This window comes from Pieris brassicae, chromosome 12, assembly GCF_905147105.1.
Source record: "Pieris brassicae chromosome 12, ilPieBrab1.1, whole genome shotgun sequence".
NCBI lineage: Eukaryota > Metazoa > Arthropoda > Insecta > Lepidoptera > Pieridae > Pieris > Pieris brassicae.
Genome location: NC_059676.1, coordinates 2,496,014 through 2,520,386, shown reverse-complemented (window position 1 = coordinate 2,520,386; position 24,373 = coordinate 2,496,014). Strand labels below are relative to the sequence as shown.

Genomic DNA, 24,373 nt, shown 5'->3' with positions numbered 1-24,373 from the left:
CGAATTGACTGAAGCAAACCGGCAAACGCGCGTCGACTGCTGCGTTACATTACTGTAACACAATGCACAATAATGAAGGTATTTTAAACCGAATCATTACCTGTGATAAAAAATGGATTCTTTACGATAATCGGAAGCGCTCAGCGCAATGGTTGGATCCTGGCCAGACAGCCAAATCCTGCCCCAAGCGAAAATTAACCCCAAAAAGTTACTTGTAAGCGTTTGGTGGACAAGGGCCGGTATTGTTCATTGCAGTTTTCTCAAATCTGGCCAGACTATTACGGCTAAACAACCTAGGCTGGTCAATCGCTCCACGCCACTGCTACTTCACGACAACGCTAGACCACACACTGCACAACAGACGGCTACCAAATTAGAAGAGCTTCAATTGGAATGTCTAAGACATCCTCCGTACTCCCCGGACCTTGCTCCAACAGATTACCATTTTTTTCGAAATTTGGACAACTTCTTGCAAGGGAAAAAATTTAACTCTGATGGGGCATGGGGATGGGTCCAAATCGCCTTCACAGATTTTATTGATTCCCGTCCGACTGGTTTTTTTAGTAAAGGGATCAATGAACTACCTATGAGATGGCAAACGTGCATAGAAAATAATGGTTCATACTTTCATTAATTAAATATATTTAAAAATATTAGACTTTTTGTTCCTCCCATACAAAACGCCAATTTCATATGTAAGGACCTAATATAATGAAAATCGCGTTAAATCCATTATGTAGTGTAAAAGATAGCGTAACGGCGGAAAGCGTTTCATTTGTTCTTTATAAAAAAAATTTATAACACATTTTACCTATTCTATTATTATATTAGTGTTTATATATCATTATCAAATGAATGTTTACAAACTAAAATAAAAATTGTATAAATTATATTTATACAATGAGTATGGAGTTTCCTATCCATTTTTCTCCATATGAAACTACCTTTTGGAAAGGGCAACTAGAGTCATTATTTTTATAAATATTATTAACTTGTAAATATGGCCTTTAAAGTACCTTTTTAATAGGCCTAATTGTAATAAATGATTTAACTTTATAAAGTCAGTTAATGTAGTTAATGTCGGTAAAGCAGGAATTCTATTTTTTTGACTTTTTAATACTTTCGAAAAGTTCCTTCAATTGAAATGGCATTCACTTAGGAAAAGCAATTGGATACATTCGGAGAAAGAAGCACGCCCCGTATGAATAACAACCTCGTTTACCTGTAAAGCGATATTGAAAATCCGTTGGCCGATTCTTTTTACTCTACATTTTTTATTATTGGAACGTTTCACTCGTTCCACATTGTTGACTCTGCGTTCAGTCTTTTTTATACCTCTGAAATTGAATGACGTATTTATCAAAGAAATTTTTCATGAAAAATATTTTGTTATCCCGAGACTCGTTATGCACGCCCGATGAGGGATGAGATTTTGAGCGACAAAAGGGCCGCACGAATTTATTTCTGAGATAATTGCAGTTTAGCCATGAATGGAACAAAAGGCATGTAATCGAACGATACCGTTATATATTTTTAATTTATATTAATAATAATAATAATTTTCAACAGATGCTCTTTGGTTTGTATAATCAGAAACCAGACCCTTATTTTGTTTAGAAAAGATTGTTTTAGTCAAAATTTTGACTTTATTAAATAACGTTACTAGCAGTGGCGTAACTGTACCATCTGGGGCCTGTGGCGAAAGTCTTTTGATGGAGCCCCATAAGTACAAATCGTCACGTTGTACTCGGTTTAATAATATTGTAATGTTTTTCTAGAAATAATCTATTGTCACTATGATTTAAGAAAGGGCCCTTAGGTTTACAACGACCGTTTTCGAATTCAACTTGAATCAACATCTTTGTGTTTCGGTTGGTTGGAATGCCTAACGATTACCTTGTATTATGGTCTTTAGTTGTCTCACTTTGGATTTTAAGCAGAACTAATAAAAAAAATTCAAATCAAATAATATACTCAGGTATAAAGTAAAAAAAATATTTTCGAGGGGTCCTCTTGGGCCGGGGGCCCGTGGCATTTTGCCAGCCCTACCACCCTATTGTTACGCCACTGGTGATTAGAGTATTTACAGCTACACAGATGACAAAGTATTAATTGTTCTCGGATTTTTAGTATCGTTAAAATTATGTTATTTTGTTTATCTTTTATGTATAAACAAAGTCTTATTATGCTATCTTTCGGTAAAATGTGTTAAGGCTAAGCCAAAACTTAATCTTTAGGTAGTAATTGGTGACTTAATAGGTCGGTATTACTAATATTTGATTATGACAGTATTTTCAAATTTGAAATCACAAAAATCAACGACCAGTAAAGAAAATATGAACGGAAGACGTACGAGTATTTGCGTACCCAATATCGTACGTACATACATTAATAAATGTGCATTAACAAAAGCTGATCGGGCATTTTATGAACATATAAGAATGTTCGTGTAATTTGCGCCAGTGTTCAGTGAAGTGTTACATCACTAATTGGCCGTAGGACAGTGACAGTGGCCTGATGAATGGAGCAAGCAGAGAATTCAGTACGCGGAAAAAGCTAGACATTTAGTAAATTAAAAGTGTAGTTGGAATCTTATTTGTCTTTGAATCGTTTGTTTTTTATTAAATATCTAATACAGTGTTTACATATGAAACACTGTATTAGATATTAAGATATATTACTTTAGTTTTTTTTGGGTACTTACAAAGACTACCTTGGCGGTGCTGCGCGGCGGTGGGAGTGTGACGTGTCGATTGCGTGATTGGCTAATCAGTTGACGTTTGTGTCCCGCGCTGCGCAAACATTCCCCCACTCCCTTGTGTAATGCTCAAGAAGTTTGCCGGTATCTATAGTTATATATGTTTACCATCATTGTTAAAACTAAACTAACTCGAACATGTAAGTGTCATTAAATTTTAATAATTGTTAAAAGCCGTCGAATTGTACTTACTAAGTTCATTATTGGTTTTATTATTGTCATCGTATTGGTTGCTACAGTGTACATACAGTAGAACTTCATCAATCAAAATTTATGAATTGTTTTATATTTGCTATTTCACATTTCACTTTCAGAAGAAGGAGATTTTCTATGTTGTAAAAGTTAGCAGCCTACATTATATATTGGGTATATACTACGAAATTAGCAGTGTTGGCCTAGTGGCTTCTGCGTGCGACTTCCATACCTGGAGTCGTAGGTTTGATCCCCAAGTGTGCACCAATGTACTTTATTTGTATGCGCGTATTTTACATTCGCTCGAACGGTAAAATAAAACATCGTGAGGAAACCGGCTTGCCTTAGACCCAAAAGTAGACGGCGTGTGTCAGGCACAGGATACTGATCACTGATTTGCCTATTAGACAAATTATCATGAAATAGATACAGAAATCTGAGGCCCAGATCTAAAAAGGTTGTATGTAGTGCCACTGATGTATTTATTACTTTGCTTTACTTTACATTCACTTATCAATGTGTTATTAAGCAATAAATCCAATTGTACATTATACAAGTTTATAGAGAATATGGTTTCAGAGAAACTAATAAGAAAAGTTAAGATGTGCACATAAAAGAAACTATTGAATGAACACGATTTAGTGTGACCCCTGGAGAGCAATAGATTTTAACTTTTGTATTCGCTTAAACGAATTGCGAGGGAGCTGGGCCGGATAGTTTAGTTATGTAAAACAGACCAATTTCTGCTCGAAACGATACATTAACCAATAGAAGCTCTACCACGAAAGGGTGTAATTTATTATTCACATGATATAAGTGGCAATATCGGTCTAGTTCCGTGATTAGACCAACACATTTGTGCTTTGGTATCGATTTTGACGAAAATATAAGGGATTTCGCTCGGATTCGTAAGCTGCAGTACAGAATTGGATTTCATTTGAAGATTTCAAATTTGATATGACATTTATGGGATTTGCTAGTTTAGAATAGATGGAAAAGATGTTCTACTTTCTATGGATGTGGCGACATCTATGTTAAAATATTTTGAGTTAAATTGTTTGTTTGACATATACGGTTGTATACAACAATATTAAATGTAGGTTGCAGGATTAAATTAAAAGGTCTCTTGTGTCTAATAATGAATATATATCTATAAATCAATCCCTATTTCCCACGGCATCATGCGTAAGAGGGTGGACCGATTTCTCTTGAAAGAAAAAATTAAAGAATATTTTTTATACGATAGCAATTTTTTTTATTAATTTTATTCAAACTTTTTTTATATAACCATTTTCGTCAAAGAAGATGTAAGAAAAATGAATATCGTTTAAAACATTATGCTTCGATTGGAGTTATTATATCGATAAAATACATATAAAATAATTACAGTCGCTAATTGTTTGTGGCATTGATCTTGAAAAGCCAGTTATATGTCGCCTGTTCCCGTTCCCATGTCGGAATACCAACAAAATTATTTATATACGCACCAGAAAAACAAACAAGGAATGTTGTATATCATAAAGCATTTTTAGTTAATTATACCAATTCAAAATCAATATTCATAGTTAAGACACAACGTCTGTCGGGTCCGCTAGTACTTTAGAATCATTAAACATTTATCACGAGTAATTTTATTCCTTTAAACCAGACGTTCTTCTTTGTTTGGAATTTAGGAAACATATTTTTTATATAGATTTTCTCTGCACAAAAATAGAATTTAAGACATTTAAGAAACTTAAAACTAACCTAATTTAATAATAAAGATATTTAAGATAAGAATGCGTCTAATAACACTACTTACAGTCTCTATTAAGGACACAAACAACTCTGTTCTTGTGTACAACTTTTACAAATTGTTTTTAATTAACGTAGTTAAACTTTAAAGTTGACAGATAACTATTTGATATTATGAGTAGAGTCTATTGAAATGTTGCCATATTGTCTTAAAGGCCGGTAATGCACTCGCGAGCTTTGGCATTGTGAGTATCCATGGGCGGACAGTATTATTTAACATCAGATGAGGCCCCTGAGCGTTTACCCCCTGTTCTTTAAAAATACACAAAAGACATTCGTGACAAATAAAAACAAACATTATACAAATAAAGGAAATCTTTCCTTATAACAATACTTACACGGTCTTCCCAAAACATATACGAGTCCCCAGGGACTGTAGGCAGAAACAAAGAAGCAATCGTGCGTTCGAATAGCTGCTGTGCACCAATTGTATTTTCTTTCTATGTTCGCAATTAGCATTTGCTCCTACTGTGAAAGCAAAAATCGAAGCGATACTGGCCCAAACCCAAAAAATCACTGATCACCTACTTGTCTATAAAAACGAGAAACGGATGCAATTTCAGTTCAAGACCCATTTAGAGTTGTAGCACCATTGGATTATTATTCCTGATTATAAACGTTATGAAATTAAATCAAAATAACATTTATGCATGCATGAAGCAGATAACTTAATGTACAAGAACAATAAAATAAAGAGCTCTAAATTTACATTTACTGTCAGTTCTCAGGGCGTAGAACGGACGAGAAGAAATGTCAACAATATATATATATTTAAATAATTTCCAGTGCTTTTATATATCAAGCTCCTCATCACAAGTTAAAGCTAAAGATAATTATAATTAAATAAAAAACAATTCATAATTAATAAGAAAAGCAAACGTTTCACTTATAGCAAGGCGCGGTAATTTAGGAGTATTCACTGGGAACAACACGCAAACACGTAGTATTGGGGTGAATTAAGGTATAGTGAATAAAATTATTTAAACACAAGAAGGCTTAAGTAAATAAGTATATGAACTGGTCACACAGTTGTTTTAAGTGAGTAAAAAATGTAATGTTATGAAATAGTATATGAAATACATAATCTTTATTAATTAGTTTTACTGTAATAATGGTTCTATTAAGGTACTAATAACATTCAATAACCGCAGGTCATGAGTTCATACAACGTATAATAGTTGGCCTTTATTATAAATTCAAAATAATGACAATGTTAATAAAACCATAACGAAGAGTCATAATATTCACCTGCATTGATAAATACATTTAAAACTATCCTTTCAATACCACCGCAGTAGTGGCGATTGTAGAATTTATAAAAAAAACAATCACATATTCGTACACAAAACACGTCACTAACGCTCCGCAAATATACAATAATATCGACGCAAGATAGCATTAAGTAGGCGCAATTTCTTTCAATATGATAATGAGTTAATTTGACACCAATACTATTGTTTAATAAATTGTTTTAGTTCGTATAAGATTATCGACGAAAATGGACGTACACTGGTTTTACTGTGTGCTTGTTTTTCACAAACTTGTTTCGGTGAGAATAAATCACATTTAGCTTTGTTTTGTGAATAAATGGCCACTTTGTTGAGTGTTTTTGTATAGCATGTGTAATTGCTTCGTCGTTTATCGTTTTTACGAGTCAACTACAGTTAAGTTGTGCGCTAAATTGGTTGTAAACTGTTTTGTTAGTGACTTAAATTTAGTGGTTGTTTTATCTCTAGTACTGTATTCTAGATGGCAGTTGGTATAGTATAGTAGGATCGTGTTTCTTTTTGTCATACATAAAGTCGTGTGTTTTTTTTGTTTTTGTGTCTTTTATACTACAGTGTAAACTCTATATAACAACATTCAATGGATTCTGCATATAAGGACGTTACAAAGATTTGTCGTTAAATAGAAATAAGAAAAATCTGTATTATAAAAAGAAAAAGTTTATTTCATACTAGTGTTTTACATAAAAAGCCAATTATACGCCTGACGGGTTTTGCTACACCAGTAATTGTGTATTTTTTACTAATTTTATTAATATCTCGCGATATTGAGGCATATTTCTGTTAAAGCACGTGTTTACAAATCCTAGTTTGTAAACAAAATAATTGAATTCTTAAATATTTCGGTAGGTATGAAGCCAACAATCGAGTTTATTACGGGCTAGGACAATAAAGCGACAAAAGTCCCGCAGTTTTAACTATTTTCGGCAACTTAAAAAGTAATTTTTATTATTTAATTGTCGTTATTGAGGAAGAGTATAATGCTATGCGAAGTCAAGTTATACCAACCGAAGCCGACTGTATTTAGGGGGTTTGTCGTTAAAGCGAAGGACGTTACATCAAGTTTACACTGTATGTATATATAGATATCGATACTAAATAAATAATTTTTATATTAAACAACTTCATTATTTTATAGTAGTACGTATTTGTACCTTGTGGGCACAAAAGAACTCCCTCTTCTTCAGTCTGTAGCCTATGTCTCAGCGTTGTGATCGTCAAGGAAACACCTGGAAGCGTACAATCTAGGTAAAACGTAGTAAAAACGGAAACACATAAACTTTTTGTATGTTGACCTTTTGATTCAGATGCAGTCTATGAATCAATAATGATTTGGCCTTGATAAATGAATAATATTTATGATTTAAAATAATACTCTTCACAGTGTTTCAAGTATCCCTACTTTATATAATAGTTCTAAATTCGTCTGGGACATTGTTGATATTCCCTTTATGATACTATTTTAGTATTTCTAATAAAATCTTAACTCTGCATGAGTTCTGTCTCGCATTACCATGGCTTCGAATCGATAATTGGAATTTCTTGAAAGGTTAATTGTTTGGTTGGTTAGTAAAGGTTATTTGCAAATAATTATGTCCTAAAACTAGTGCTCGCAAGTGCATAGATTCAGAGATATGGGAGTTTTAAATTTAAGTACTTTATTTTAATATTTTTAAAACTTACTCAGAAGTAGCCACTATTATAAAATAATAATACATTATTTAATTAATGATTAATAGGTAATTAATTAATTATGTGACCTCATGTGTTTACAATTTAGATTCACTTATCGCAAAGTTCGTTTATTCTGAATTGATTTTAAGCATGAAGGAAAATTACGATTTTATCACAAGTCACACATACTTTTTAATAAGTATTATGATTTGAGAAGTTGGATGATATATTAATCTAATAGATTAGAAAAAATAACGTTTAACGTTATTACGGTAAATATCACAATAACGACCTTGTAAAAATACTGATTCAAAATAAAATGCTAGGTTGACATAACAATATTATATTACAGTTACATTAATATTATTGTTTAGTAATCAGATTCGTACTTATGCATCATAATGTATATTTTTGAATACAGTACCTATCGAAAGAATAACAACGCTCGATGTTAATAATATTAAACATTCACGACTTTCAAAACTCATTATGCCATTTATGCTATGATTTGTGATATGCAATCATAAATCATAGCATATCATACATGCAAAATTGTAAATTTTCATCTTGTCTGTGGTTTAAAGGTTTGCCACATTTCTTTACCACTTAAATGAATTCAGAATAAATGGATTAAACAAAACCTGTTACATTCATTCACATCCGTAACGAGTTTTACAAAGTAACAAAAAAGCCCAAATTCTGCAGAATGTTTGATTGATGTGATAAGTCTTGCACCAAAGGCGAACGATATTCTACATATCTATCTAATTTCGTTGCAGGTATGGTCAAGAGAACTTTTGTTGTATTCTTTAAATGATGGCAATAAAATACCCGCTGTAGCATTGGGAACCAGCTTAGGACATTTGGCAGACGTATGTATCTAACGTCAATTGGATGACTTAGTCTTTTTAAAATACTAAAACTGTCAAATGTTTCATAAAAATAGGAGAGCAACGAATAATACAAAACATAATTCATAGAATTCCTTAAATAATTATCAAGCAAAGCGACCAGATCAATGAATCATATCATTGTGTTTTCTCCCTTACCGTTTGTTACGAGACCAAATACACAAAACAAGGATATAATACAATATGTAAAGTGTGAATAGTCGTTATTATATTCAGGGTACGAGAGTTCTTCCTGTGAATCACTCGTTGGCACAAGCCGTACAATGGGCTCTAGAGGATGGCTATAGACATATAGACACTGCGTCCCTGTACAAAGTTGAAGACGAGGTCGGCCTTGGCATACGAAATTATGTCAGAGATTCCCACGTCGATAGACGAGACATATACGTGACTACTAAAGTAAGTAACAACTAGAAATTCTAGCGGCTAAAATATATGCAAACAATTTTATTTACATATAATTTTTATGAGTTTTCTTTATTCTTAAAATAGAGGTTGTTTCACGAACGAACAGAAGCCTAAATTTATATCTCAGAGAGGTTAAAGAAAATGGATTCATTGTTAAAGGCATTTCTAATGATTCCCTTTATATCTTGATTTGGTTTGAAAATACAATTTCAAAAATTAAGTTATTTCAATATTTCCATTTAAGCTTAACTAATAAAATAACCATTTGTTCTGTTATCTCCTTTAAAACTTCATCATACACGCGTGCGTCATTACGACAAGATTTTTAGTGGCGCGCAATTTCTATAGTTTTTGACAAGTTACAATTTTGCTTATCTATGGCCGACCCGCACGCTTTGGACGTTTGGCGCCATTTATACGTTTTATTACATTGAGATTTCATTCGTCATTATAATCTTTATATTAAAATATTTCATAAAAACACTTCTGTTTCAAAACCATGCGTACATGCGTTACGCATTCATGCTTAATAAGTATTTTTTAAATAATGTTATAGCTGTGGAATGATGCCCATGAGCGCAATGAGGTTAGACCCGCTTTAAGAAAATCTTTGGAAGAGTTGGGACTGGAATACGTGGACCTTTATTTAATGCATTATCCTATGGCTTATAAAGTGAGTCATGTATGTACCTAATGTATATGTAATGATAATGCAATAGTATATTTTATCGCAATATAAATTTCACGCTGTCCAACAAAACAAATTAATCAGGAAAATCGATTTATATGTTAATTTTAATAAGATGAGAATGTTTGAACAGTAAATATATGTAACAATTATTTGAAAAAATACAATGACTGATTTCTGAGTGTTATTTTTGTTTTAGTGGTTTAAAATTTACAGGGTTATCGTTTTTCGTTTGTCGTGGTTGAATATCGATAAAGTTATATTATTTTGATAACTTTTTAATTAAAATTTTACTTATTCTACGAAGTAAGAATTGTCTTAGTTTGTGTAGTAGTCTCATAGTCATATATACTTATATATTAGCGATGTATTGGACCAATGTATTTTTTAATTTTATTAATTTATTATAATATTATAAATACTTTTATTGCAAAGACGAATAGAACGAAATATTAAACAAATTTAACCGTAACTTAAGATTCACATAAATATTAATACAGATAAAATCCTACTTAAGCATCTTACTTTCCATTCATAATGCAAAAACAGATTGCACTATACAAACGTAGTGAAAGCATTTTTACATTTTCTAGAATCTAGTCTATTATTAATATGAAAAACTTCGCATTCGAGCGGAAGCGGCAGTTGACAATGAAAAGAGTTTTTCAATGTCAGTCGTGTTTTACTTACCTAAATATGAAATGTTACATCTCTTTGTTTTCCATACTTTTATTGAAATTAAATATTTTACGCCTGCATAATATTTACGTATCTTTTTTGTTATGGGAAACGAGTAGAACGGTCACTCCAGTTAAGTGCTTGCTGTCGTTCGTGTACCTTCAATACCAGTAGTCTTGCAAGTGCGTTACGAGCTTTTAAAGAATTGAATGGCAGTTGGTTCCAAGCGCTCACGCGAATAAAGTGTTAATTCTAATAAGAAAAATTATTCACATAAGGCAGAAATGTGTAGCCTATATGTCTTTTAACAAAAAAATATAATACAAAAACAGCTGACTATATGAACCAGTTCCGTAACCTCTCAATACGGTTTTTGCTGCTTGTGATTTGTATGCTTCACTACTAAAAAATATAGATAAAATATTCAATGTTGCATAATAAATTTTAAGTAAACTATGGATACTATATGAATAAAATTGTTAAAACCTCTAATAGGAATAGTTGGAACAAACTAACTTTAGAAAATCGGCAACTTCAGACCATTATCTATGAGGCAACTTCAGTGCAAACTTTAAAACATTTTTCAGACCACAATAATGATACTATACTTGCATCATATGAAAAATTTATGAAGCACAACTGTGTATATTTCATGGCGACTACAAGAGTTCTCAACTAGATAAGGCACTCCGCAAAATTGAAATTGTGCGTAATAAATTTCTTAAATAGATGCACTAAATTTTACCACCGGTTATTCTTTTAAAAGAGTTTCTTAAATTTATACGGGTTGCACTGATATATGGGAAAATAATATTATTATTTATGTCATAGTCAATTTCCGAGAAGCATTTTCCATGCCACAGTCTTGAAAAAAAGATAAAAAATGCTTAATAACACATCTTCGTATTGATTTTCTATCGTAAATCCAGTCAATCGTGTAGTATTACAATGAATGAAAGTAAATAAAATTTCTTTCGAGCATATAAAGGCAAATTTATTACATTTAATCAACGAGAGATAGAACCTCGATTGCTGTAATCGAAACGTCGAGTTATGTAAAGCCTGGAAAATAAATGAATAATACCGCCATAGTGTGGAATACAAGTAGAACTAATTTCTTCAAATGACAACAATCTTTAAGGTGTCATTATTGATTGTAATTATTGTCATCTGTCGTAGTGTGGTGTCGTGCCGATTCAAGTGTGCGTTGTTAGTTATAAGTGTGATAAAGTTCCGAAGCCAGGTTAGAAAAGTTATTTATAATACAACGAAATATTTTTCTTGAAGTAAGTCTGAAGGAATGGATTCTATGAAAAATGTTAGACCCCAAAATTACAAAACTTAGTCAAACATTGTGATTGGGTTAATTAAGTAAGATTAAGTTTTTTTATTTTATTGATCGGGCTTTAAATAATGCAAAATTCGCGTTTAAAAGACAAAATGAACTCAATTCCTGGTACATATATTGTTTATCAACTTTGTTTATTTTAATTATTCTCTAATTACCTTAACAATTTTCATCAAAAATTATCATTTTAAGAATTGTTGGAGCTAGTTGATAAAGTCTATCTACGTATATATGAGTGTCTAAATAAATTTATTGAGTTTTTGTGTATTCTATATAAATCTTGTTCAGTATATATTAACACAACGAAAACCGGTGGTATTATAACCCCTGGTCGTGCTATCAGGTTACTCTATTTGTCTCAGAGGTTATCAGTTTTTTTATTCGTTAAGTTGCTTTTCAATAAATAAATAACGCACAGGCAAGTAACAATATTAAGTATACAATATACGTTAATGAATAAGGCTTACTTTAACTCTTATTCACAGAAAGACGGTAATATTAGTCGAACAGACTATGTGGAGACGTGGAAGGGTTTAGAAAACGTGAAGGAAGCTAATCTAACCAAATCTATTGGCGTGTCAAATTTCAACTTGTCACAAATGCAACGACTCTGGGAACGTAGTAGAATTAAGCCAGCCGTTTTACAAATCGAGGTATGAATTCTTTAGTAATTCTTCGTTGCTGACATGTTTTTATTCATTTACTCGATCCGCATATGCAGAGAGAGCACCGTGACTTAATAAATTTATAAATATTTATTAATTGAATGACCAAATTGTTGTCAGTGTTCTTTCGTGCGTACCACTTTTTTTTAATAATTAATGGTGTGTATATTATTCAATACTAATACTTTCATATATGTCGTCAGGAGGTAAATTTCATCTCTCTAAGGGCTTTTGATCGATTTTAATAAAATTTTAATTAAAAATTGTTTTAATTAAAAAGTTTTTTGACCTTTAATTTCGGTACCTTTATCTGATAACTTTTTTATAGGCGATTAGGTGATTGATTAGCCTTCTGTATTTGAGTGCACAAGAAAGCTTTCGTAAAGTCATGTTAATAACGTTTACAGGTAAACCCTACAATAACTCAAAATGAATTAGTCAATTGGTGCAATGATCATGGAGTCGTGGTGATGGCTTACAGCCCATTTGGCGCGATACTGGGGCGAAAGAAAGATGCCCCACCACCACGTGCGGATGATCCGATATTGATGCAAGTTGCAGAGAAATATAATAAAACAGTCCCTCAAGTTTTACTAAGATATTTGGTGAGATTTCTTGTTTCATATAACCAAGCTTCGTAATTTTTTTTCGTGCGCTTAGCAAGTGGAAGTGGTACATCATGATGCACAATTAATTTAATTTTAAATTTTAACTTGTCTTCGAACAATCATAATATCATGCTTGACTAGATAAAAATGTAATTTATTTTACGTCGAACTATTTATATTCTTTATTTTTTACTTTGACAATAAGTATAATAATGAATTCTGCAAGAGCAGATAAAATCATCAATCGGTGATTTTTATAACTGTAATTTTGTAATGTACTCGCGTATGCTTAGAAGAGGGGAAAGTCAGTCTTTAAATAGCTGGCTACGCATTCAAAAACCAATTCACGACCAGAATAATAATTAATTATGCTTTTTTTATTAAACTTAATAATGTCCTCATCTTTGTGACGCAAAAATGTTTGGACATATTTTACTATATTTTTATTCTGAGAAAAGTTTATGCCATTTTACAAAATTAAGGAACTGATAAACTACACCACAAAATGATAATCTGTTGGAGCAAGGTCCGGGGAGTACGGAGGATGTCTTAGACATTCCAATTGAAGCTCTTCTAATTTGGTAGCCGTCTGTTGTGCAGTGTGTGGTCTAGCGTTGTCGTAAAGTAGCAGTGGCGTGGAGCGATTGACCAGCCTAGGTTGTTTAGCCGCTAGCTTTTCCATCATGGTTTGCAATTGCTGACAATATACATCAGCCGTAATAGTCTGGCCAGATTTGAGAAAACTGCAATGAACAATACCGGCCTTTGTCCACCAAACGCTTACAAGTAACTTTTTGGGGTTAATTTTCGCTTGGGGCAGGATTTGGCTGGCTGGCCAGGATCCAACCATTGCGCTGAGCGCTTCCGATTATCGTAAAGAATCCATTTTTTATCACAGGTAATGATTCGGTTTAAAATACCTTCATTATTCTGCCGGTTCAGTAATGTAACGCAGCAGTTGACGCGCGTTTGCCGGTTTGCTTCAGTCAATTCGTGAGGTACCCTCCTTTCAAGCTTTTTAATCTTCCTAATTTGCTTCAAGTGAATTAAAACACTTTTATCACTAACACCGCAGCCTGCAGCTAACTCGGACGTGGTTTGCGATGGATCCGCTTCCACAATAGCCTTCAATACTTCATTATCAACTTGGGTCTCAGCCCGTCCACGGGGCTTGTTCTGCAGGTCGAAATTTCCAGAACGAAAACGTTGGAACCAAAAACGAACTGTGATTTCTTTTGCAACATGACCGCCATACACATCATTCACCCTTCGAGTCTTTTCCGCAGAAATAGTGCCACGGCGGAACTCGTACTCGTAAATAATGCGATACTTTAAGTTTTCCATTTTGTAAAATGAGTGACGCAAACAGAATAAAAAAAAACAAATGAATGACGGTCATCGAAGCATAAATACATGAGTATTGAATAGCTGTACAAATTTGAATTTGAAATTCCTAACCAAAGAGGAGGTATTTAAGGTCAAAGTGGCCAGTACGAAAAACACCAATTTCATATGAGGATAATATATTTAGAAAAGTGCTCTCTCACACATTTAACGTTAAATTTTAATACATCGTATTCTTGAATATGTTAAAAAACTAATTTCCCATTTCCGAATTTCGAACTCGCTTCAACCTACTTGAAATTCAAGAATTTAGAGGAATAAAAATAAATGACTTTCAAAAATTTCTAAGTTTGACACTTGTAGAAATTGTATTGTTACTTTACTAGAAGAAGCTCTTTTTATTTATTTAATATTAGCTGTACCTACTAGTTTCGGTCGGGTGCATATTTTTATACAAAGATCAAATGAGAAGATCCCACTTAAACTTTCCTCTAACTTTAGAACTAACGACGTAACAGGAAGAAATAGGAACAAGGAGCTCCGATGTCACAGTTATAGGCTAGGATGTACCTAGCTACCTAAATAAAATAAATATATATTTGAATTTAATATAAAACGAATTCACAACTAACACAACGTTCAGCGAATTCAATATCTATCTCATTAAAAATAATGGTATTATTGTCTTATCACATGAGCAATATGTTAATTCTAATTCTATTTTTAGTAAATAAATACTCTGTTAATAGAAAATCGACCTACAAATGTTTAACGTAGTGCAAAGTCATTAACAGTAATTTTTTTCAGTTGGAACGAAAGCTGGTGGCTATTCCACGTTCGACGAACAAAGACCGTATCAAGCAAAACATCGACCTAATGGATTTTTCACTCACTTCTGAAGAAGTTGAGGAGCTGTCAAGCTTTAACAGTAATTACAGACTCCGGACACCAGCTAAGTGGTATCCGCACCCACATTTTCCATTCGAGAAAAAGAACCTTACTTCAATGGAAATAAAGCACATAATCGCGAACAGTAAAGATGACTGAGATAAAAGAAATCTTTGATTTCCACATTCGAATTACAATATCGCGGTTAAAAACTTTTGATTGGTGATAATTGAACCCGGAATTTCCATTAAGCAGTCTTATATTTTAAGAGCATAAATATTACAAAGTTTGCCTTTGTTAGCGTACTTTCGAGACTTTCCTTCTGTTTAATGAATTTGTTTTATGTGACGTTTATTATAATAATATTTCTGTTTAATTTTGTAGGTAATTTATGTTTTCTAAATTGAGTAATGTGGTTTTACCTAAAAAGTTTTGTTATATACTCTTCCCTGCAAGGTTTAAAAATATTAGTGGAATATGTGTTGGGCTTGTTAACTCATCAAAGTCGGTACAGAATCACAGATGATAAATATATGCGACCGAACTAAACTCGCGGCGCGTTCAGATATAATTAATTAAAATTAAATTTACTTCGAAGTAGAAAATCTCGTATACTCTTTCGTTTATAATTACGTAGCTATGTTTTCAGGAATTAATAAAATATAATATTTAAATCTGGCGAGTAAATTATCCTCGGCTAATCAATTTATAATTACGAATTTAATAACATTCCCAAGTCCTCTTTTGTCTATTTCTGTAAATTTGTGTTTACGCTGTGGTGAAAAGAATAACAGTACTTTAGTTAAAACGGTTAGTTAAAATTTTATCCAGCTCTAAAACTGACAAAATGTAATATCATAAATATAAGAAATTTTAAATTACTTTTAGTTTTTTCCCTCTATTCTAACGCCTGCGTTGGAACATTATTCAATTATTGGAAAATTAATTAAGTTACAAGCTACCTTTCAAACAATTAGAAAGAAATGTTTATTAAATTCAAAGCCTCATAGTGTATGTGGAAAATTATGAATAACTGTTAACTAATTAACCTTATATATGTGTACATATATAGCGACCTTTATATTTAATATAATTTTTTCTTTAAAAAAAGTCAGCATTGATTGTCGAAGCTGTTAACGGTGAATGATTCCAAAATGAATGAGTGAGAGTTGGCCTATATCCATGGGAGTGTTAGTCTCAAGCCTAAGTCGTGCGTCCGAATCACGGCGGAAAGAAAATATGAGGTTGGTCACCCAAAAGGTTGACCAATAAGACGCCAACATCAAAATTGAACTACTGTTTCTGTGTATTGATTTTTCTTGACCGAAAGATACTGACAATCCACGGCTAACCAATGTGATTATATCCCCACCTATCTACTAAATATACTTCTCAAAAATGTCGCTATCGTATCATTTTATACATTATATTTATGTCTTGTAGTATATAATATTCTATTAAGCGGGCATTGGTAAAATAAAAATATACTCCCGTATTAAAATCCCGTCAGACGTAAACTGGATTGCATAGTGAGATAGTTTACGGAGCCCAGAATGGTAATTTTAAATGCCTTATTCCTTAAACTATATTTAAATAAGCCAGGGTATTTCAAGAACAAATTGAAATTCGAATCATTATTTTTAGCAGCCAGTCTTAACACACAATTGCTATACAATGAGGTTCTATTAACGGCACTAACATTTTTAGATTAAAAAATACAACGTAGGTAATACGAGATACACATTGCTAATGCTTTAGTTTAATATAAAAGCTACGTCTCTCCGAATTAATAGCAAATGAAATCGCTCCTTTGACGTAGCAGAGTAGGACATAATATAGAATGATTAAATACTTACCTTAAAGGAGCTGACTTAGTCTTTTTAATCTTCTTACTCTATGTACAAACTAATTGAATTCCTTTAACCGAGCTTATAAAGAGTGCCGCTTTCTTTAAAGCTTTGATACTCGTCGCTTAATTGTTAGAAAAAGGTACCGCGTGTTTATTTTAATATTCTACCGCATCCGTGGCTGGATAGTCAAATGCTTTGTTTGTCTCTGGCAGTTCAAATTTCAGCGTAAGAATATGTTCAATATTCGAATATGTAAGATATCATTTAACATTTCAGTATAAATGTATCAGTCACGTAAAGCACTATTTATCGTAGTCATAGGTTAAGACTTACTTTGGTAACTTACTTTGGACTTACTATGTATCCCGTGTCCAGTAACCAGTACATTTCTGACATACCGGAGTCAAACTTAGCGCTAAGTCTTAACTGTACATCTTCACCATAACTTGGGCGTTCTCAACCCAGTAATATCAGGGATAAACTTTTGATTGTAGCCTCATTGTTTTAGAAATAATCTCATCTCTGACATTATTAAATAATAAAACGATACAATTCTAGTAATAAGTGTAAGTGTCCCACACTTGAGGCGAACAATATTTCCCTCGACCGTAGAGGTTCACATTCCAAATTGCTTTATAATGCCCTGAGCTATCGTTTCATTTCTTCACTGCGAAGCACTAAAAATACAATTCTTTTAAAGTAACATAAGCTTTTCTGAGAAACCGCAATATGATTCTAGTCTTCCGAAGCGGGATTCGTCTCGGAATATTAATGAAAGCAAAATCATTCGGATATTAGTATTCGGAAGGAATCGATCGCGTTTTTATTCGTGGCGAATAAATCCAAGCTGAATTCTTAATGTGTATTAATTAGGAGGAAGCCTTTACGGATTGAATGTCTTAATGTTGGCTGTGGGGTGTGTATCAATGGACTTTCTGATTCTTTGATGTAATTGGCTAATTTGTTGCCTCCGCTGATTCTACTTTTATTGATATTTACGTAAATAGGGTAAATATAAGATATGTTTTTGTGATTATAATAATAACGAGCAATGATAAGAATATATATTGTTAGAAGAATTTGACATACAGTATTTTGTGTTAAATTTCGTTGTCGAATATTAGACAATAAAAAAGTTGCCTTGCAAATGTGTTAGCTTACTATCAGGGCTGACCGAATTAAAAAAAAAATATAAATAGTTACAGAGCAAAATATATACTTATTTATACCATTTATTATATATGTAAAACTTCTCCCAGTTTCGTTTTTGAAACAATATTAATTATTCCGCACGATTTCCACAGAAACTGATCTTACAAAAATGGACGGTTAAGTCTATTTGTATACATTACATAAATCTTATTAAAAATCTTTTCATTTTACGGGATTGATAGGCCACCACTCACACTAGGGACCACAACTCGTATGTTTTGCGAGCTTGCCTTGCTAGCTATGAAAGCATTGAAAATATACATATATTGTTATAAATTTGCAATAAAAGATCGAAAGGTTTGTTTTAATCTAATTAATATTGTACTCTACTGTTTTCTAGCGTAATATGTAGTGTTGAGCCGAACTAATGTGTTGCCGGCGCGTGGCTGCCGTATTAATGTCGGAGCTCAGGAGTACTGTGGCCTCATATAAATGATACACCTACTTGTAGCTTGTAATCTTCCGTACTAAGCTGTTGTATAAATTGTACGCCGTATATATTAGTTATTTTCTTGTTTTTCAATAAAACAGTGTTGTTTTCTATTGGGACTTTTAACGTTTAATGTAATGTGAATTAATTATTTATATGTTTTGTTAATCCCAACTAAGTATCAGCGATTTACGTATCAATCATCGTTTATTTGTTCATTTTTTCACTTTCTTTACACTGAATGTATCGTCTGTCCGTGTATCTATTATCACTGAAATATTAACAATAGTGAGTTTTGTGCAAAATAATACTACTTTTAATGTGTGTATAATTTAAAACAAAGTTTAATAAGGGAAAAACATCAAAAAAATATGAGGCTTATAAATAAGTTTACTTTTTCAGGAAAGCTGCCGGGAATTACATTAGTTTTTCTTCATTGTAATTGTTTAATACGTATTTGGTTTATGCGACTATTAAAACTTCTTTAACGTAAAATAAACGTCATATTATATTATTTTCACAACTGGATGTTTGACATACATTACAAAAGTCCTTGAAGGTAGAAGTACTTTTTTACTGAAGCATTTCCGAACCAAACCAACTCAGGGAACTTTAAGAACCGAGCAGACCAATTGCTAAAAGGCAGGCAACGCACTCTGGTATTGAGACTGCCGATGGGAGGCGGTATCACTTAACATCGGGTGAGTCTCCTGCCTGTTTGCTCCATTCTATAAAAAAAGAAGAATGGTTAGTATTAGATACAGTGACTTCCAGTCAATACACTCATGGAATAGTGAGATATTTTTTGCTTCGCAATTCATTGTTAGTTCTCCAATGCAGTAAGTAAAATTTTCTCTTTCGTTGTAAAATCCAACCCGACCTGGGAAGAACTATATATTTTTCTTCTTCCATGTTAACAGATCACATATAAGGACCCTAATCTCAAATAGCAGTATTTAGCCATTCAAGTAAAATGCGCAATTCCAATCGCCACTTTTTTTCGCCAAGTTTTTTGTTTTACAAAATGTTTGTAAGGAGCTTTAGACCATGTTCCACGTGACATTTTAATAGGTAAGTACACATAAAAAATTAAAAACAAAGATTTGTCCTCAATCAGCAGCATGGTGAAATAGGAGCACGCACTTACATTCTCGTGGGAACAACACGCAAATACATAGTCGACATCGTAGTATGTAAAATCCAACCCCAAGCCCACGATATATTTCTCTTCTCCCAAATCACATATAAGGCTCCCAGTCTCAATTAGTAGTATTTTAATAATAAGCTTAGCTCTTTTCCTATTGTTTATCTTTATTACGAGAGACTTACGCTATACACCGTACGGGTTACGGAATACGACGGATAATCTAGCGCTTGAGCTAATGAAATAGAAAATGTTTTCTAACATAAATGTTTCGCTGAAATTTGGTCTGTTTTTAATGCAATAAAAACTGTATATTCTTATGTGTTAATATTGGCGTGTACACTGGTTAAGCGTATTTGTTGGTTAAAGATTGATACTTGTTAGTATCTTTTTTATTTTATTTTTATAAAACAGGGGGCAAACGGGCAGGAGGCTCGCTTGATATTAAGTGATACCGCCGCCGCCGATACTATGAAACTCTCAACGCCTGAAGGCGCGCGAGTGCGTTGCTGGCTTTAATGAAGGAAGGAACAGATCGCGACGCATATCCAAAACCGATATATATATTAAATATATAATTTACAATTAATTGTTGTCCCATACAGAGTACAATTATGAAGGTAACTTGATGTATCCTGATATGCAATCAATACGCAATATCTTTAAACGTATATTGTTGATACACAAGTTTACAAATAGTTCTAAAATTCTCTTTATTTCCCCCCTCATTGTGCTCGTCAAGAACCTACTCAAAATTCAGGATGCCCTTTGTTGTTCCGTCTTCTATTCAAGATTCACGAGGCACTAGACAACATCTAGTTAGGTACAATCTATCCGCAGACGTAAATATTTGTCTATTTTAGTACGGTTCTGTAGCAAATATCAAAGAAACGTTTAGGTTTAATGAAGGAAAATTTCAATTCTTTCAAATGGAGTAGCTATTGTGTACAGTGTATTATTTCTAATTAGGCTGTGAGAATATTTCTTAGAGGGAACATTTAGTCCTTATATAAAATGAATAAGTACTTAATAAAAATGTAAAGTGACGCTTAAAGTTTTAGTTTATGTATATTATAAAAACTTCATTTGAGAGCATTGTTGGCTATGTGGCAGCGGATTTGTTTCCCTTATGTCGTAGGTTCGACCCGTTCGTGCAAGAATGGACTGGTGAGGAAATCAGCATGTCTTAGACCTAAAAGTCGACGGCGTGTCTTAGACACAGATGGCCTGAAAGAGATCTCTCGTAAGCGATAAGGCCGCCAGTTGCCCTTCTTTTGATTTGATTATGTCAATTTTTTTTTATATATTGTAGTGTAACGAAGTGTAAATAAATAAATAGATACAGTAATCTGAAGCCCAGAGAAGTCCTTAGAAGGTTGTGATATGCCTTTATGCAAAACGTCAACGGCGGGTCAGTCACAGAAGGCGATCACCTAATAAAAGAAAAATACACAGAAACAGAAATGCAGAAATCAGAGACCTAACAGATTGTACTGTTTTTGTTGCATTGTTTTTATTTTTAATTTTTTTAAGAATTTCTTTTTTCATCGTTTTAGGTTAAACAGTGTTACTGGTACGTTATACTTTGCAGGGAATTTGTGACATACATACACAACAAAATACATTAATAGTGTGACATTAACTCAACAGGATTTATCATTATATACAACTAAAAAAGAGAAATAGTATCAGAATTATTTAGTACCAAACCCGAATGAATAAAATAACAGCTGAAACTTTTTGATAACCGTAAAAAATCCAACATACAACCCATTGGCGACACTTTATAGACTGAAATGGTGATAATAAGGATAGTGTGTGTTGAAGCTTAAAATTTAGTGGGTAACGTTCCTAAACTCCGCCCTTAGAGTATGATCACGTTCGGCAAATGTTTGCTATTCGAACACACACGGATACTGTAATAAAAGACAATTCAAAGTTTGACTTATTATGAAATTTAAGTGCTTAAAATTAATTCAGAATCTTAATAACATATGAGCAGTGTTGGCTTCAGCGTGCGACTCTCATCCCTGAGGTCGTAGGTTCGATCCTCAGCTGTGCACCAATGGATTTTCTTTATATGTGCGCATTTAACATAAGCTCGAACGGTGAAGGAAAACAACGTGAGGAAACCGGCTTGCCTTAGACACAAAAAGTCGACGGCGTGTGTCAGGGCCAGAAGGCTGATCACCTACTTGCCTATTCGATTAACAAATGATAAGGAAACAGATACAGAAATCTGAGGCCAAGACCTAAAAAGGATGTAGCGTCATTGATTTCTTTTTTTAACTTACATATGTTCAGTATTTGTACTATTTGTCTTTTAAATATTGTAATAATAACAATATTTAAAAAATAATAAAAATAAAATTAAAACAAATTTATGTTTGGTCCCTGTACCTTTGCTGGCAGCATTTCCTCGCGAGCGAGGTACGCACCAGGTTAGGGGTCACTGGTACTATCAAATTAATTTAATTTAACTTGCTTGTACCTAAAAATAACCCACACAAGTATTCTATAAGTAGGTCGGCTACCTACTAAAGACGGGAAAAAGTTCCAGATTTAATTATAATCTTAGCTTCGACCGGAAATCGATACTGATTTACTAGGATACAAAGTCCCTTTACGAAACCTTATAGTCACTGTGGCCCTAGTCATGCATTCTAGATTTTAAAACAGAGCAAGTATATTAAGTTTTTCTCATAAGATTGATCAAACCAGACCACACTGTGTAACCACCAAACGCGCGACACCACTATGTGGAATTGCCCACTGCAGTATTTCCGAACCAATTCGACTTACTACGAAGAAAAGAGCGTACAAATTTTAAAAATTCTGGCAATGCGTCCATGGGCGGTATCACTTAACATCAGGTGGGTGGGGAAAACTGGCGTCTTTTTTTTTACTCATAGTAAGTCAAATTATATTTTTAAGTATAAGTATTGTTGTACTAACTTGACTTCCAAATGTAACAAAGAAATGAACAACACTTGCATATTGGCATTTGGCAAAAACCTTCCAACCGGTCAGATCCCAACACTGCAATGGACTATGTATAAAAATATTAAACCTAACCTCGTTTCTGGCCGTAATAATGGCTGTTCCTATTTATAGGCTACGCTTTGGTCTTAAGTAGGCAACATTCAACAGCACTGTAAAAGGCAAGTTACTCTTTAGCCTACTTTTTATAAAAAACGCTATTATCCGCTAGATGCCGCTAGGTACAGAGTTAATTAAGTCGTGTCAAAGTTTATAAAATACACCCGAGTTCTCACTTACTTTAAGATAACAAAATTAAGTATGAAAAACTTTCCGGAGTCTTAAAGTTGTACGGGTTCACACTTTTGAACGGTGACCCAGAGTTTGTAGACTTAAAAATTAAATCAAAGTTAAACGTGAGGCACGTACGTCAAAGTGAAATACGGAAAGCAAATTTCAGTAAGTACAGATGTTATTTAATTAATATTATGAATTCATTTTGCTCTCGCATTTTAATTTCGAGCGGTTGGGGTACCGAAAAGCTTCACATTTCGCATTATATTAGAAATTTCCTGGTGTAAAATAGAATATCGGCTAGAAAGAACATACTTCTTGACACTTACTAGATACTTTTTAGATTTTTACTTCGTCTATCTTGACTCAATATTAATAATAATAATATTAAAGCCTTTTTATTTCCTTAACGTTAAGTTACACTTCAAATGTTCTTACTAGTGTTGTTAGTATTTAATTACAGCTGAAAGTTAGTGAGCCTGTGAGCTTAGACCCCTCTTGGGTAAAGGTCTACATTCCAGATTTCTATATTTGCCAATAGTCTGCCAGTATTTTTCTGCTATTTCTAGAGAGTTACACTCAATATAATACAATAAATAAATATTATTTGTCATAATAATGGACTAAGTGAAAACAATGCGAAAGTATTTACGTAGTGATGGAGAACCAAGTATGGTCAAAGTCAATGTCAAGTCATTTATTCCAATTAGACCACCTAAAATGGCACTTTAGAACATTAAACAAAAAATAAAGATTCGTTAAATTATATGTAAAGACAGTGTACTCCTAGAATAAAACTACTATACAGGTCAATTATTGTATTCTTAGTATACATACATGTTACTCACATATTTACAAATATCTAAACTGTAGAATATTATACATTACAGTAATGAAAAAAACAATAAAACAGTGTGTGAGTTAAAAATAAAATAATTACAGTTTGTAGTATTATAAAATAAAAAATAACAAAAATATATAAAATTATATCAACAACGAAACTGTCAAGGCATTATTGTCCTATGGACCGGGACCAGCATGTTTCCAAGCATTCTTGGAAACATGTATTTACTGCAATATGCATTTTATACCTGTCTTTAAACAAGTCCTCTTCGTGTATCTTTGTGTTCTAAGTGAGCTTCTATAAGTGAAGATCGTGAATGGTCGTACATTTGACACATAATCCGTACGAAGTAAATCTCTGCACAATACAATAATTATT

General features: G+C 32.9%; 1 protein-coding gene across 2 annotated transcripts; it reads left to right on the top strand.

The window, feature by feature from the left end:
* The first annotated feature begins 6,177 nt into the window (after positions 1-6,177).
* LOC123717211 (aldo-keto reductase AKR2E4-like) lies at positions 6,178-19,257 on the top strand. Of its 2 annotated transcripts, none has more exons than XM_045673096.1 (7): positions 6,178-6,293; positions 8,484-8,576; positions 8,832-9,014; positions 9,580-9,696; positions 12,223-12,390; positions 12,810-13,007; positions 15,162-19,257. In XM_045673096.1, exons 1-7 carry the CDS (start codon positions 6,243-6,245, stop codon positions 15,399-15,401), a joined length of 1,050 nt encoding a protein of 349 aa, XP_045529052.1. In that variant the 5' UTR covers positions 6,178-6,242; the 3' UTR covers positions 15,402-19,257. The 2 variants fall into 2 exon arrangements, with proteins under 2 accessions (XP_045529052.1, XP_045529051.1); XM_045673095.1 differs by having other exon boundaries at positions 9,580-9,705.
* The last annotated feature ends 5,116 nt before the right edge of the window (positions 19,258-24,373 follow it).

Excerpts from the sequence above, each read along its gene's own strand:
- LOC123717211 (XM_045673095.1), top strand. The coding sequence starts at position 6,243 with ATGGACGTACACTGGTTTTACTGTGTGCTTGTTTTTCACAAACTTGTT. Across the intron at positions 8,577-8,831 it reads GCTTAGGACATTTGGCAGAC|GGTACGAGAGTTCTTCCTGT; the intron begins GTATGTATCTAA and ends TATTATATTCAG. Across the intron at positions 12,391-12,809 it reads CAGCCGTTTTACAAATCGAG|GTAAACCCTACAATAACTCA; the intron begins GTATGAATTCTT and ends TAACGTTTACAG.